Genomic DNA, 17,207 nt, shown 5'->3' with positions numbered 1-17,207 from the left:
GCAGCAGTGGCGCATGCTTTTAATCCCAGGACTTGAGAGGCAGAGGCAGGCGGATTTCTGAGTTCGAGGCCAACCTAGTCTACATGAGTTCCAGGACAGCCAGGACTACACAGAGAAACCCTGTCTTGAAAAACAACAAAAGAGAGAGAGAGAGAGAGAGAGAGAGAGAGAGAGAGAGAGGAGAGAGAGAGAAAGAGAAAAAAATATGCCTTTGTTTTTGTCTTTGCAGGTTGTACGGAGGAATGAATTACCGTCGGCTAGGAGGTGGTGTAGGAGTTATTAAAATGACACATTGTGAATCTCATATATGGTGAACACAGAAAGAAATCGTGCATACGCTCCTTTATATTTGGAAGAGCCTTGACTCCGACGCTTTGTATAGCTCAAGAAAACAATAGAACAAATTTTATTCTTTGCCGGTGCCTCAACATTCAGAAACACCAGTCTAACGACGGAACTCACCTGCAAAATGCCACCTTTGTACAATGCCTTTCCGCTCTGTGCAGAAGAGTATTTATTTTTGGCTTTAATTTATCATGGAGTTTTGATGGGGATTTTTGTTTTTGTTTTGTTGGTTTGGGTCCTTTGGGTTCTTGTTGTTATTGTTGTGTTGTTTTTAATTTTTTTTTACTTATCCTTCCTACCATGAAAAAAAAAAAGGAAAAAAAGAAAAAGGCAAAAGTTCCAAGCTGCAGAATTTTCTTTGCTGTGTAGGTTTTAGGTTGATTTTTAAAATCTGAGTAAGGGCAGAAGGGCTATGTGTGACCTGATGTTATTCCTCTTAGATACTATCCACCTGCAGAGATTGCCAGTGAGGAAGCCAAAATGCTAGTGTCTGCGCTCATTACCATTTTGCATAAATAGTAGAGCACTCCAAATGTAAAGGGGGCTGGAGATGGTTCAGTCAGAGTGCGTGCTGCTTTTGCAGAGGACTCAAATTCAGTTCCCAGCACTTATATCTGGCAGCTCACAACTGTGTATAACTCCATCTAGACCAGTGCTTCTCAACCTTCCTGATGCTGCAACCCTTGAATACAGTTCTCGTGTTGCGGTGACCCCAACCATAACATTATTTTTGTTGCTACTTCATGACAGTAATTTTGCTACTGCTATGAATCATGATATAAACACCTGATTTGCAGGACATCTGATATGCAGACTATGTGAAAGGGTCCTTTGACCACCGCCACCCCAAAGAGGTCACCACCCACAGGTTGAAAACTGCTGAGCTAGGCTTATCCAGGGCTTTCTTTTGTCCTCTGTAGATACCTGTATTCCAGTGCATTCATGTACATACAAACACACACATATACCCATCAAATATAAGTAATTAAAAAATGAAATTTTTTAAATGCAAAAGAAAAACTGAATAAGAAGACATCGCACTAAGCAAGACAATTCAGAATATTAAATCTATAAAAGCAGGACTCAGATGCTATGGTCTGCACTCACTGGTGGGCGTTTACATCTGTCTGGCTGAACTTTCTTCCTACCCCTTTCCCTTTTCCCCCTGTAATATTTTCATAGTTTCTGCCACATGTACCTAGGTCTCTGCTCAGTGCCTCTTATAAAAATAGTGTGAGGCTCATTGGTTGTCATCTTGAGAATTCCAGTGAAGGCAAGTGTAGCTGTGTAAGAGTTGTGCTCTCACTACCTGCAGCTTTCTTTCCTGTCTCCTCTTTGCCACCAAGAAGCAGTGACCTTTCTCCAGCAGTGAATTCTGTTTTTCACTTTACACTGGATGTTCCAGCCTGGTGACTCTGAGATGACCCCTACTTAGTAACACCAAAGGAATGATCTTCATATTAGCAGTACATGTGAAGGAACACCAAGCCAGCGAAGCATGTGAACAGAGCTGGGATCCTTACGCTGGTTATCACCCTTTCATCTCATAAGGCCACTGTTACTCTGTCTCTTAAGTTGCACTTTCTGATGAAAGGTTAAAAATTTTAAGGAAATAAATGAAAATTTTAGTGCCTAAGATTCTCCCCCATTATAGTCACAGACTGATTTTTTTTTCTTTCAGTGTATTTTGCAGGAAAACCTTTGAATGAGACTTTAGTCACAACTAAAAGGAATAACCTTTACCTTCTCCCTCTCCCCCGGCACCTTTTGTGTTTACATTTAAACATCATTTGCACCTTTTTCAAGGAAAAAGATAAGTATTTGGTAAACAATTGTTTACATGTATCATTTATGCTTTTTTCTAGCATGTATAACTTTTTAAAATAAAGGTAGTATTTACCATAAAAACGTTTTAATTTTTAAAGTATTGTTTTTTTTACATTGTGTGTGTGTGCACATGTGTGTGTGTGCATGCATGTGTGCATGTGTGTGTGTGTGGTGTGTGTGTGGGGGGGGGGGGGTGTGGAGCATGCCACAGCACCAGAGGACAACTTGCAGGAGTCAGTCCTCTCCTTTCATCATGTGGATTCCAGGAATCCCACTCAGTTCATCGGGCTTAGCAGCCAGTGCCTTTACCTTTAAGCCATCTCTCCAGTCCTAGTTATTGCTGTTTGGTACTTCTAACTTTACTGATTATGTGGATTTTTTGGTTTTGTATCTTATAATACTTGTATATAAAGTTAAAGTGCTTTATCCTGACAGTGATACAATTAAGACTACTCACTATGTATCTAATTACAACCCAATCTATAAACATATTTTCTCATGTGTAAGAGTCTTACAGTTTTGGATTGAAAGGACTAATCATCTAGTCCCAACCCATTTAATACAATCACCTATGTATAAATACCAAGGACGTCTGCCTACATAGTTAATAATAGAACTGGTATTGCATATCATTTTACCAAAGTCCCATTCTTTCTTTTTGTATGCCATACTACCACTAGAGTTATCTGAAACACAGCTTACAATAAATACAGTAAAGCTGATACCGTTTGAATCAGGAATATCTCTCAAAGGCCCACCTCAAAAGAAAAGGATGTTTCTGTAAGTCCAAATTCATAGGAAGAGAGGACACATTCCCAGGATTGAGATGAGGCCCTCCACATGCTGCTGTGAGTTCATATGAGCTTTGATCATGTTGATTTAGGTGGTGATCTTCAACCTTCCTAATGCTGCAACCCTTTAATACAGTTCCTCATGTTGTGACCCCCCACCCACAAAATTATTTTCATTGCTACTTCATAACTGTAATATTGCTACTGTTATGAATTGTAGTATCTGTTTTCTGATGGTCTTAGGCAACCCCTGTTAAAGGATCCTTCAAACCCAAAAGGGTGGAGACCCACAGGATGAGAACCACTGATTTAGAGTATCCTGTTTTCTTAGATCCTCTATCCCTTCTGGTTCTTATACTCTTCTCCCCCTAGTCCCTTACTAACCTAACTCTATAGTTCTACAGATGATAGCATAGTTAAAATTGGCTTAATCGCTAATAATCACCTATAAGTAAATACATACCATAATTGTCTTTCTATTTTCTAGTTCAATCTATTTGCTTACAAATTTCATTGTGTCATTTTTTAATGGCTTTTTAATACTCTATTGTATAAACGTACTACATTTTCTTTATCCATTTTTCTGTTGAGAGACATCTAGGTTATTTCCAACTTCTGGCTATTTATGAATAGAGCAGCAATGAACATGGTTGATCAAATGTCATTGTAGGAGGATGACATGTCCTTTGGGTCTATGCCCAAGAGTGGTATGGCTGGATCTTGAGGTAGATCCATTCCAGTCTTCCTGGGGACCTGCCACACTATTTTCATAGTGGGTGTGCAAGCTTGCACTCCCACCAGCACTGGAGGATTGCTCCCCTTGCTCCACATCCTTGACAGCATGATCCATCTACTCGCAGCTGTCCAGTTTAACCACTGCCATTTGTTGACGATGCTGTCTCTTCAATCTGTATTTCTGACTTACCATGTTTGATCTTAGCCATTCTGACAGGTGTAATGAAGTGTTTTTCAGTCATTTGAGCATCCTCTTTTAAGAATTCTCTATATAGATATTTCCCCACTTTTAAATTGGGTTGCTTTCTTGATATCTAATCTTTTGAGTTCCTTAAATATTTTGGATATTACCCCTCCATTAGATATGTAGTTGGTAAAAAAAAAAAAAAACCCTTTTCCATTCTGTAGCCTGCTACTTTGTCCCAATGACAGTGTCCTTTGCCATGCAGAAGCTTTCCAGTTTCATGAAATTTGAAAACATTTGTTGATCTTAATGCCTGAGCTAAAGGTGTTCTGTTCAGAAAGTTGTCTCCTGTATCAATTTGTTCAAGGCTATTCCCGACATTCTCTTCCATCGGGTTAAATATATTTGGTTTTATGTTGAGGCTTTAGAGTTGAATTTGTGCAGGATAAGGATGGATCTATCTGGATTCTTCTACATGCAGCAGCCCAGTTTGACCAGCACCATTTGTTGAAGATGCTATTTTCAATGTGTCTTTCTGACTTCTTTATAAAAAAATCAGATGCCTATAGGTGTGCGAATTTATGTCTGAGTCTTCAATTCCATTGCCTGATTTTTGTGCCAATACCATGCTGTTCTTATTACAATTGTTCTGTAGTATAACTTGAAATAGGACATGGTGATACCTCCTGTAGTTTATTATTCAGGCTTGTTTTAGCTATCCTGGACTTAACTTCCATATGAAGCTGAAGTCCTTCCAAGATCTATAAAGAATTGTGTTAAAATTTTGATGGGATTGCATTGAGTCTGTAGATTGCTTTTGGCAGGGTGGCCTTTTTTTCTGTTAATTCTACTCATCCATGAACATGGAAGATCTTCCTTCTCATTTTAGAATATTTTTTTCAGTTTCTTCAATGTCTTAAAGTTTTTATCATACAAATCTTTTACTTGCTTAGAGTTTGCAGCAAGATATTTTATATTGTTTGAGGCTATTGTGAAAGGTGTTACCTCCTTGATTTATTTCTCAGTCCATTTGTCACTTGGATGTAAGAGGGCTACTGATCTTTGTGAGTTAATTTTGTATCCAACTACTTTGCTGAAAGTGTTTATCAGCTATAGGAGTTTCCCCAGTAGAATTTTAGGATGACTTATATGTACTACCATATCACCTGCAAAGAATGATACTTTTACTTTTTCCTTCCAATTTGTATTGCCTCTAGTCGCAGCACACAGAAGTCAGAGGCCAGCCTGGTCCACAAAGTTCCAGGCCAGCCAGAGCTATACAGAGAAACTGCCTAGAAAAACATACATGTATTTGTATCCCCTTGATCTCCTTTATCTTAAAATGATCTTCATGTACTAATTAAGTCTTCCAACCAAAAAAAATGCTCAGGACCAGATGGTTTTAGCACAATTCTAGACTTCCAAAGAGACATTAATGCCAATACTCTTCAAATTATTCCACAAAATAGAAACAAGGAACGTTGCCCAGTTCATTTTATGAGACCGCAGTTACCCTGATATTCAAAGCACTTAAAAATCCAATAAAGAAAAAGACTGTGGCAGTTTCAGTAGGAATAGCCCACATAGGCTCATAGATTTGAATGCTTGGTCCTAGAGAGATTAGGGATACTAGGGACATATACCAACATAATAAAAGCAGTTTACAGCAAACCCATAGTCAACATCAACTTAAATCAAGAAAAACTCAAAGCAATTCCACTAAAATCAGAAACAAAACAAGGCAGTCTATGCTATCCATACCTATTCAATATAGTACTTGAAGTCTTACTTACTCTGGTAAGTGGTATATATCAAGAAAATTATATTTCTTTTAGACTTCACAATTTGGTGAGGAAAGGTTTTTAAAGTATGTCCTTATAACTGGATTTCCTCAGTGCCCTCTTTCATTTCTAATTTTGTTAATTTGGATTTTTTTCTCTCTCTTTGCCTTTTAGTTAGTTAATCTGGATAGGGATCTGTCAATCTTACTGATTTTCTCACAACCAACTCTTTGTTTCATTGATTATTTATGGCGTTTTGCTTCTCTTTTGTTTATTTCAGCCCTGAGTTTGATTATTTCTTGCTGTCTACTCCTTTTGGGTGGAACAATACTTCTGATTGTTCTAGAGTTTTCAGATGTGTTGTTAAGTTGCTAGTATGAGATCCCCTCCCCCTCAAAAAAAAAAAACTTTTTAATACATGCACTCAGTACTATAAACTTGTGTCTTAGAACCAACGTCACTGGGCCCCCTAAGTTTGGGTATGTTGTGTAATCCTTACCTGGAGCTCCAGTGGCCACACCTATCAGGATCCCAGATTTTCCTACCATGCCCCAGATAGCCTCCCCTCTCTTAAGAACCAGAGAGGGCAACAGAAACTAATGAGCAAAACATCCACCCAACAAAGACAAGACCAGCATTATGAGTAACAACATCATGAATTACAACCTTCCCAAACCCAGATGCCATCATAAAAATATAATCAGTAACAGGACACTATATCTCCACTAGAGCCCAGCAACCTACCACAGCAGGCCCTGAGAATTGCAACATAGCTGAAGCACAAGACAAAAGACCTTAAAACAGCCGTTGTGAATATGGTAGAAGTCTTTGAAAAGGGAATTAATAAATCCTTAAAGAAATGTATGAAAAACACAAACAAATAGGAGAAGGAAATGAATAAAACAGTTCAAGTCATGAAAGTGGAAAAAATCAAAAAACCAAACTGAGGGAAATCTGGAGGTGAAAAAAAAATCAAGGAATTTGGACAGAAGTCTCAGAGGCAAGCCTCACCAGCAGAATAAATAACCTAAATCAGAAACACCAGATTTTAGATTAAGTTTATTTGACTAAACTGGATCCTTTTATATTAATAATTCAGCATCTTTTATAACATGACACAGCCAAAGTGATATGCTGGTTACACAAGCCCATGAAGACGGCTCACCCACGACCACTACTGTCTTCTGTATCCATCTGGGCAACTCCAAAGGCACCCTGAGAAAACAAGTGCTCCATTTCTTCCACTGTCCCACTTGGCATAGCAGTTCAGCAAATGATCAAAAGGGTTTATAATGCATCACTCAGTCCATACAAGAATTCATTCAATTTGAAAAATTGCCAGTTCCATCAAATATGCCAACACACCAATAAGGTATTTATGACACAGAATCTGTAAAAGAAGAAAACGTGAATTTAAAATTAAGACAGTATTATGATGACAAGCAATTTGGTATTTGTGGGCTATACCATTTTTTTTGTTGATTTTACTTCATTTATTTTTAATTATGTACTTGTGTGTGTAGGTATATGCACATGAATGTAGGTGCCTAAAGAGGCCAGAGACATCTGATCATTTGGGGCTAGAGTTACAGAGAGTTGTGAACTGCCTGATGTGGGTGCTGAAAACCCAAACCAGATCCCCTGCAAGAACATTACCATGCTCAACCAGCTGAGCTTGTTTAAACCAAATTATAAAAGGCCAGAAGAGGGTGTTGATCCTCTAGAACTGATGTTACAGGTGGCTGTGACCTGCCCAGTATGGGCACTAGGAACTAGACTCTCAGGCTCTCTGCAAAGGAACTATTAGTGCTATTAACTAAGTGCTATTAATCATTAACCCCCCTTCCCCCTTCCAGTTCTTGTTTTTTTAAGACAAGATTTCGAGTAGCCCATGCTGGCTTTGAACTCCCTATGTTGCCAGGGATGACTTTGGACTATTGATTCTCCTGCCTCTACCTCCAAGTGTCTTTTGTTTATAATGATTAGCACTTCCCATCAAAATTATGCTCCAGCCTATTATTTCATTTTGACCTCCAGTTTGAAAATATGCTTTATACAGTACTCATAGAACCTAAGACATAAAAAGCTCAAATATTGACTCCTTTTCTTTTTATAAAAAAATTATTTACTTTGTGTCTTTATGCATGTATGCACATGCCACAGCACACATATGGAGGAGGTCAGAGGATAACTTTCAGGAGTTAGTTCTCTTCTTGTACCATGTGGGATCCAGAGATCAAATTCAGGTCATCTTGCTTGGCAGCAAGTACCCTTGCCCACTGAGCCAGCTTGCCAGCCCCTTACATCCTTTTCTTCATGAGCTATCTTGAATGTATCACTTAAATTTATTCTGGCCTTGATTTTCTTCTTTTAAAATAAAATATAGATAAAAAATACAGTATTGTTCTAAAAATTAGAATTAATATCTACTAGGCACAGAAAGGCAAATATGGCATATGCTTGTTCATTTGTGAAAGCTAAAAACACAATCTTGCCAAATCAATCGATGAGTAATGGTACACATCTCACTACTTTGGAAGGGAGGCAAGAAGGTTGGGAATTCAATATCCTCTTCAGATACATAATGAGTTCAAGGCTAGCCTGAGCTACATGAGACCCTTCCTCAAAACATATCTCATAGAAGAAAATAAAGGTCACCAAAAGCTAAGAGAGATAGAAAGAGGTTACATAATGGGTAATAAAATACAACCAGATAGGAGAAATTAATTCTAATGCTTTTATTGCACAATTGTGTGACTAGAGTCTACAATTTATTATCTGAATTTGATGGATTCAGGAGAATATGAAGACTTCGATAAAAAAAAAAAGATAGAGATAGAAATACTAATTACTGTAATTTGATCTTTCTTGAGTCATACCAAGCCCATAAGTATGTACAAATAGGACAGAAAAAGTATAGTTTTATAGTGGCCTAGAACTTGCCTACGGTGTATGGGGCACTATGTTGAATTCCCACCACACATACAGAAAAGGACAAATACACAGAAAATTTTAAAAATAGAATAAGTAGAATTAATCCCTTTTAAGAGTCTTAACAATGGAAAAATAATAAGCATTCACTGGAGATATGTATATGGATATGTATTTAAATATACCATAAGGGGACTAGAGAGATGACTTAGTGGCTAAGAGCACTGGCTGCTCTTCCAGAGGACCCAGGTTCAATCCCAGATATAGTAAACACATGATGCATGTACATATTTGCAGGCAAAACACCCATATGCATAAATAAAATTAAAATAATATGTCTGAGGAGCCAACTATTTGTTTCTTTATAGAACATGAAAACCATGTCTGTGTCTTCCATTCTAATGGCAACAGAGAGGTACTTACAGGCAAAAATGACATCTTATTCTGTTGCTGGCTATAATTTTATCCCCCCCCACAAAAAAAATGCTGTTATTTTAATAATCATTTCAAAATTTGGCAATTTTGAAACTTTCAGTTACTGGAGGTAATTCATATTACGTGGCTTTACAGTGCATAATACATAGTGGCCTTCCACTTTAAGACCAGCTCTAGGTGGCTAAAGACATTAGTAGGTCATTTATAAAGCATAAGTCTTTCTCTTGTCTTGAACTACTATGCATTCAAGAATGTTTCTCCATGTAAAAATATAATTACCACACATTTGGAAAACATGACAAAAAAAATTTAATGAGATATGTTTAAACTAACCTTTATTTTCCCATCAGTGTGTGCTGAAGCTACAGATGTTGAGACACGAACCAATCTTGTGGCTGATAAGTGAATTTTGAAATGCCTATAGAAATGTGAATAAAGGCAGTTCATAAATAAGTCAACTTCCTCCTGGGTAATCTCCCCAGGTGTTTTGTGGACACTGTCCCATAAAGCTTTTGCATCCTCTGGATGTATTGCATAAGAAATATCTAAACTCTGTGGGCTACAGGGCACAGACCAAAAAAATTCAGTAGTAGCCATGTAATGGTCCATTTTGCATGCAGTCCACATAGCAGCCATCCAGGAAAGATTAAACGCACTGATTGCTAAAGGACTGAAGCAACAGTCAAAGGTTTTCTGAAACCAGCCTCCGATTAAGGATGTATTGGACTCTGCTCCATTTGCAAGGAATAAGGGTAGACAGGTGAAGTCTTCTGAAACAGTCTCCTGAAGACTCTCTCCAAATACACAACAGAACCAACCAGTCCACAACACTTTATCTTCTTTGTGTTCATGTGATGACTGAGATTTTGAGAGGATCTACAAGGAAAAATAAAAACATGTTCATTACATTTGAAAGACCATTTACTTCTAAATGTTATCTTCTCAAAATTAATGAGTACATTAAAAGGCCAAGCATTGTGGCACATGCTCCAAATCCCAGGCTAAATCAGGAAGATAAGGAGTTCAAGGTGAGCCTTGGCTACATAGCAAGTTTGAAGCTAGCCTAGTCTATGAGATACCACCTCAAATAATAAATAGATGGATGGATGATTGATAGATAGATAGATAGATAGATAGATAGATAGACAGACAGACTGCAATGATAAAATAACCATTTTCTTGATAGATCTGAGGCCTGCTATACAGGAAAGAATTCATACCTAGAACTATAAACCTAGTTCTCGTGGGCACGGTACTGCTGTTTTATTGCTATGTGGACATAATGTCCCTTTCAAATTGCTTTCTAAAAATGTTTTGTGCTCATGGATGAATACTGCTTTGGTCAGGGAAGTTTCTTTTTGCTGTGGGCCACAGTTACCACAGAAACCTACAACTGGCCAGTGCTGAGAGTTACGTGGTGAAGTAGATCTATATTACTCCCTCTAATGCTTAGGGAATAGCATTCACGGAAGAGTAGATAGAAAGAAGAGAGCCAGAGGAAGAGCTGGAAGTGTTAGGGATGCTGTCTTCTGGCATGACCTGGCAATTGTACTCTTCAACTCTCAGCAGTTAATTCCTGCAGAAGACTGGGTCCATCAACATTCTCACTAGAAAGAGAAAGAAACTCACAAAGTCCCATCCATCTCTGAGGATATACAGCAGTTAGTGACTACTGAAGGAGACATTTTCTTTAAGTTGTCTATATGCCTGTAAATAACCCCTCACTCATGCTCCTGAAAATAGCCCTAATGAAACTCACTGGGTCACCAAAACTACAGCCAGGAAAGCATAAGGGAACTAGCTGGGATGAGGAGGAGATCAGCAAGAGTGGGAGGGGCATGGGGGAAATGATAAAATGTATCATATACATGTATGAAACCCACTATTATGAGTAATTTATATATGTTAATAAAAACACATTTTAAAAAGAGAACACAAAAAAGCCCAATATAAAGTACTGGCTTACATGTGTAAGCCACCAATCATGACCAGGTTCTTTTTTTTTTTTTTTAAAGATTTATTTATTTATTATATATGAATACACTGTAGCTGTCTTCAGACACCCCACAAGAGGGCATTGGATCTCATTACAGATAGTTGTGAGCCACCATGTGGTTGCTGGGATTTGAACTCAGGACCTCGGGAAGTGCAGGCAGTGCTCTTAACCACTGAGCCATCTCTCCAGCCCGACCAGGTTCTTTTTGTTTCTTTGATTCTTTGTTTGTTTTTAAATACTGTCCTTTTCTTATACTTCACCCTCCCCTAATATCGGAAATTAAATATGTATGAAAACTCATTCTTAATAAACTCTAACTTCACTTCATTTAAAAATAATGGCTCACCTTGTATACAGTATCATAGGGAAGAAAAAACCTCAACTTTGGAAGGGATGACAGATCTCCAAGATCTTGCCTGCGTTTTGCCACTGAAGAGGAACATTTCCCACAGCAACTCTTTCCATCACTTTAAGATGTTCTTCTATATGTTACACACAGTTCCCATCCACTGCCTCTCTTTCTTCATTATGAGCATGTAAGACAGATAAGATCTAATCTCTCTTCTATAGGAAAGCCCTTCTGACACCTGCTGATCCATACTACACACACTGTCAACTTCAGCATCTCCAGTCTTCAAACCATTCCTTCTAGGACATACACTCAAAGCTTCTCTTCTCTGAGAACATCCAAAAGTGAACATACTCACTTCAGAGAAAGTTTAATGACAAGGGCCTAAGAATCTAACTCAGTGTCAAACTACAGAGTGTATACAAGGCTCTAGGTTTGAAAAAAATCACCCAGAGCTGAAAAGATGGCTCAGCAGTGAAGAGCACTTGTTGCTCTTACAGAGGACACGGGTTCAATTCCCAGCACCCATCTGATGGTTCAGAACCATCCATAATTCCAGTTCCAGATGACCTGATGCCCTCTTCTGACCTCCAAGGACACCAAGCACACACATAGTAAGACATAGGCAAAACACACATAAAATAAAATGAATAAAATAAATCTCCCCTCAACCTATATCAAGGCAGTAAACTTAGTTCTACTAAAATTTAAAGGTCTTTCAATTTGTCCCATTGTGCTCATCTGTTCAAGATGGCTTAAAATCTTAATTATACTCCCACAACCAACCCCTCAAATTTCTCAATGTAAATTACAAAGTAAACACACCTTCAAAACACTCAGAATAGTTTCTGCTAAAGTACTGAGCAGGATAACATTAAATCATTGCCCCATATTTCTTAATAAAGGATCATTTAAACAGTTTCTTATATCATATCTTTTTATTCAGGGGATTATGAGGGATTGAAATATCTCCAAGACCAAATATACTCTATGTATCACACTGTCATGACCCAAGAGTCCTGTAAGCTTATCAAGAAATGGTGTTTTGAAACCCATTCCTTTCTAAAGTGACTGCTGAAAATTTATGTTCCCACTAACAATGCACAAAGATCCCAATTTCTCCAGACCTTAAGTCACATTTATTGTTATTATTTTGTTTTGTTTTTAAAGACAAGGTCTCTCTGCATAGTCATGCATAGTCGTGCTTGTCCTAGAAGTCAATTAAGTATACCATGCTGGCCTCTAACTCAGAAATTCATCAGCTTGACTCTTGCCACTCAAGTGCTGGGACTAAAGGCATGCACCACCATGCCCAGCTGTGTTACCACATTTTTAACTTATAGTCTATGGTATTGGTCATGCTAGTGAAAGGCTTTGATATGCACTAATGGGAAAAAAATTTTTTTCATGTACTCACTAGCAGCTTATGAGGATGGCTTTGTGATGCTTATAAGCTAAATTCAGAAAAACAAATGGAGATTTGAAAACCCTTAGAATAATGCTCTGGTTAAAATTTTGTTGTGTTTTTCTTCTAACTCCTTGAGCTGCATACTGCCTTGGGTAATCATCCTCTTGGCCTGAATCATCTTCAATGCACTTTAACTTTTCAAAAAAAATCTTCTCTTGGCAATCTCTCAGGTATTTGGGGTCAGAATGATTTGGAACTTGTCTAATACTTTGAAAACTCCTTGCACTATATGGCATTACCGTCTGGAGGTAACAGTGAAGCAGCCATGTCCACCAAATTGGACATCCCTGTAGAGCCCGATCCTGCACAAAGTATTTTTCTTAACAAGCCAAATAGTACCAGGTGTGGTGGTGTACTGTAATCCTAGCATCTGAGAGGTGAAGGCAGAAGGATCGAGGCCAAATCAGCCTGGCTTAAAACCTCTGTGAATCCAAAGTCACTCCAAGGCTCCAGGAGACCCTATCTCAAAAACCAAAACCAAACAAAAAACAAGTAGGAGAGGCCAGATTTTAAGTATTTTTACTTTTGCAGGATATATGGTCTCTGTGACAACATACTACTTAACTCCTCTGTTACAGTCCAAAGGTGGCCATAGACAATACTGAAGCAAATGATAGTTTGTGTTCCAAGAAAAATTTTATTTGTAAAAACAAGGAAAAAGTTGAAGCAAGATTGCCCCTAAGTCTGAGTATCAGGTCAGCCAGGGCTACACAAGCCTGTCTTTGGGAGAGGGAGGAAAGAAGGAGCGCCAACCTACAACAGTTTGCTGACCTCCAAGTTATACAAATGAGTCTTTTTCTACAGCTTGATAATTTAATTTCCTTTTTCAAAGATTAAGATTAGCTAATCTGAACTGGGCACAGTCACACAAGCTTTTAATCCCGGCAATTAGAAGGCAGAGAAGTCAGATCTCTGTAAGTTCTAGGCCATCCAGGGCTACACAGTAAGACCCTGTATCAAGAAAAAACAAAACAACAACAACAAAAAAAAAAAAAAACAAAGAGAGAGAGAGAAAACAGTTTAAGATTAACATCAGTTACTATAGCAGGGCGTGGCAGCACACACTTATATCTACACTCAAGAAGCAGAGGCAGGAGGATCTCAAGGAGTTCAAGGCCCTTTTAGTCAATAGATCAGCTAGTCAGAGCTACACAGTGAGACCCTGTCTAAAAACACAAAAGTTAATCTCTTAACCAGTTGAAAGATAAACTTGCACTATTTATTGGAATATGAAAAACTGCACTCCTGAGAGTAACATGGCATCACACAGCACATGGGATAATATAATGCACAAGCTTTTACTAAAATTCTGCTTCTAGGAACTAAAACCTAAAAAATATCCACTGAATTATTGTGTATTGGTTAGTTTTTAGTTACCTTAACACAGCTACAGTCATCTAGGAAGAGGGACCATCAATTAAGGAATTTCTATACCTGACTGGCCTCATAGACAGGTGTGTGGGACACTTTCTTGATCACTGATTGATGTGGGAGAGCCCGGTTGACTGTAGGCAGTGCCACCCTGGGCATGTGGGCCTGGATGTAAGAAAGCAAACTGAACAAGCCACAGGGAGAATGTCTGTAAGCAGTGTTCCTTCTAGTCTCCGATAGAGTTCCTGCCTTGGCTTCCCTCATGGACTATGATATGGAAGTATAAGCCAATTTATATACTCTTTCCTCCCAAGTTGCTTTTGGTCATTGTTTTATCACAACAGGAAATAAGCTATAACATATAGCTATAACTACAAGAATGTAGATTTCCTGATTATGAGTATTATCTACAACACTGACTAGCCAAAATGCCGGAATGCAAAGTATGGACAGTGAGATCTCAATTTAAAGACTACAGTGATTCAGATAAACAAATAAACGTATGTAAAAATGTCCAATTCTAGGGCTGGAAAGATGGCTCAGTGGTTAAGAGCATTGACAGTTCTTCCGGAGGTCCTGAGTTCAATTCCCAGCAACCACATGGTAGCTCACAACCATCTGTAGTGGGATTCGATGCCTTCTTCTGAAATGAGCAACAGTATACTCATATACATAAAAAATAAATCTGTTTTAAAAAAGCATTAGGTTCTGATTTTTAAAAGATTATTATTGTGTGCATGTGCATGCATGACTGGGGAGCATGTGTGCCAAAATGGATGTAACATCAGAAAATGCCTCTGTGGAATCAGTTCTTTCCTTCCACCTTTCGTTCCAGGCATCAAATTCAGATCGCCAGGCTTGCCCAAGTACCTTGACCTGATGAGCCATCTTGCCAGCACAAGTTTATTCATACTTTTGTGTATTTTCTAAAATCAATATCATACTATATTCACAAAAAAATTCCTACACATATAGGAAATAAAAATTAGGTTGACCATTCTAACTATTATAAAATAAGAGCTGGGTGTTGGTGGTGCATGGTTTTAATCACAGTACTTGGGAGGCAGAAGCAAGCAGTTCTCTGTGAGTTTGAGGCCAGTCTGGTCTACAGAATAAGTTCCAGGATAGCCAGAACTACACAGAGAAAGCCTGTCTTGACAAAAAAACAAACAAACAATTAACAAATAGTAAAATAAAAAAACAAAAACAAAACAAAAACCCACAAGTTTTGAGCCAGCAAGATGGCTCAGCAAATTAAAGCATTTGGTGCCATGCGTAAGAACATGACTTTGATCCCCAGGATCCTACATTAGAGAGAACCAATTCCAGTAGGTTCTACAAATTCCACAAAGGCACTGTGACACATAGACACACAGATACACACACACTCATACACACACACACACATTTAAATAAACAAATACATAAATGTAATCAAAAATGTTTTTAAGTTAAAAAAAAAGAAGCAAGTAAGAAAACACTATAATTTCCATTCCAACCAACAAAACAGTTTTTTTTTTCCTCTAGGAAGTAAATGGATATATACTACTTACTATACCTGGACAAGAAATGCTTCAGGGTCCCTCTGCGTCCCTTTCACTCCAAGTAGAGTAGAGAAAATCACTTTGATGTTGAAGTCTTCTCCCACTTCCACAGCAAGTCCTTTTTGCTTTTCAGCAGCAATAAATGCACTTAGAAGTCTAGAATAGTCTTTGAGATTAGAATAGGAGAATTTATACAGGGGAGTTAAACTATATACAGTCCACTGTTTGTGGAGGAGAAATGCAACCTTCTGAGGGTCCACATCTTCCTAAAACAAATCAGAAATCAACACAAAAGTTTTAAAAGTAAAAAGCATAGATAAGAATTTTATCACAGCAATTTACATATTTACTATAAATCTACAACTTGGTACATGATCTTGTGTTCCGAAGATTAATCTCAAATGAAGTTTACAGGTCATTCAAAGGTCCTTTGCCTTTGCCTTCCCTTCCCGAGTCAGAAGCTTTTCCTACGGATGTTCATATAAGAGCTCTGTGTTTTATTCAGATCTGTCCTTAGTTCTTCTCTAAGAGGCCACTCTAACAAAAATCTATCACTCCAAGTCTGTCACTATCTCCTAACCTTTTATTTTCCTTCATAGCACTTACTATGATGTGAATATATATGTCTTACTTTTCTTGTCTCCCTTTCCTCGCTTGCTGGGGACAGCGTTTTGTCTACTACATTTACTCTAGCTGTTAGAACATAAAACAATGGCATTTCACAAGATTTCAGTAAACATTTCATAGATGAAATTTGTTTTACTTTCCATATATCTTGCAATAGTGGTGCTGGCACTTAATGACAGAGTAGTTGCCTAGCAGGGGCACAGCTCTGGGCTTGCACTACACACACACACAAAAGTATTTCTGAAGGATCTAGCTCGATTAGCCTTAAATAATTTAAAATAATATTTAGCAACAAGTCCATTTTATGGAACAAGGCTGTGATAGTTTGAATATGCCTGGCCCAGGAAGTGGCACTATTTGGAGGTATGGCCTTGTTGGAGGAAGTGTGTCACTGTGGGTGGTGGCTTTAAGACTCTCCTCCTAACCCTATGGGAGCAAGTCTGCTAGCAACCTTCAGATGAAGACATAGAACTCTCAGCTCCTCCAGCGTCATGCCTGCCTGCATGCTGCCATGCTCCCGCCTGATGATAATGAACTGATGCGCTGAATCTGTAAGCCAGCCCCAATTAAATGTTGTCCTTATAAGAGTTGCCTTGGTCATGGTGTCTGTTTATAGCAGTAAAACCCAAATTAAGACAAAAGCCTAATTCGGTATAATAAATAAAAGAACTTGGAAATGTTTGTCTACGCTCTGTTAGAGTCACAAGAGTCATCAACAACAGAACAGTGGGTAGAGATATAAAGCAGCGCACACTACAAACTCAGTGTGGAGGATCCTTAGAACACTAAAAATATGACCCAGCAACACCATTCCTATCCATAG

At 38.2% G+C, this 17,207-nt stretch overlaps 2 protein-coding genes across 4 annotated transcripts in view; one reads left to right on the top strand and one right to left on the bottom strand.

The window, feature by feature from the left end:
- The window catches only part of Klhl20 (kelch like family member 20), a 44,800-nt gene extending 44,229 nt beyond the window's left edge, over window positions 1-571 (top strand). The window contains exon 12 of the mRNA XM_028759965.1: window positions 230-571. Within this exon, the coding sequence (XP_028615798.1) occupies window positions 230-314 (85 nt within the window). The 3' untranslated portion in view covers window positions 315-571. The remainder of the gene's footprint in view (window positions 1-229) is intronic.
- Window positions 572-6,300: 5,729 nt separating this feature from the next.
- The window catches only part of Cenpl (centromere protein L), a 17,300-nt gene continuing 6,393 nt past the window's right edge, over window positions 6,301-17,207 (bottom strand). The window contains exons 3-5 of one of the 3 annotated variants that reach the window (XR_003710265.1): window positions 15,772-15,923; window positions 9,363-9,905; window positions 6,301-7,053 (exon numbers count right to left, since the gene is read on the bottom strand). Coding sequence is in view for 2 of the 3 variants with exons in the window: in XM_028759479.1 (XP_028615312.1) it covers window positions 6,982-7,053; window positions 9,363-9,905; window positions 15,772-16,023 (867 nt within the window). In the remaining variant the exon portion in view is untranslated. Of the gene's footprint in view, window positions 7,054-9,362; window positions 9,906-15,771; window positions 16,024-17,207 lie in introns of all 3 variants that reach the window. The other 2 variants (XM_028759479.1, XM_028759471.1) reach the window with 2 other exon arrangements.

Source organism: Grammomys surdaster, unplaced genomic scaffold (genome assembly GCF_004785775.1).
Source record: "Grammomys surdaster isolate TR1022 unplaced genomic scaffold, NIH_TR_1.0 130, whole genome shotgun sequence".
Taxonomy (NCBI): domain Eukaryota; kingdom Metazoa; phylum Chordata; class Mammalia; order Rodentia; family Muridae; genus Grammomys; species Grammomys surdaster.
The sequence above is the reverse complement of the archived record's forward strand: the minus strand, read 5'-3'. Positions and strand labels throughout refer to the sequence as shown.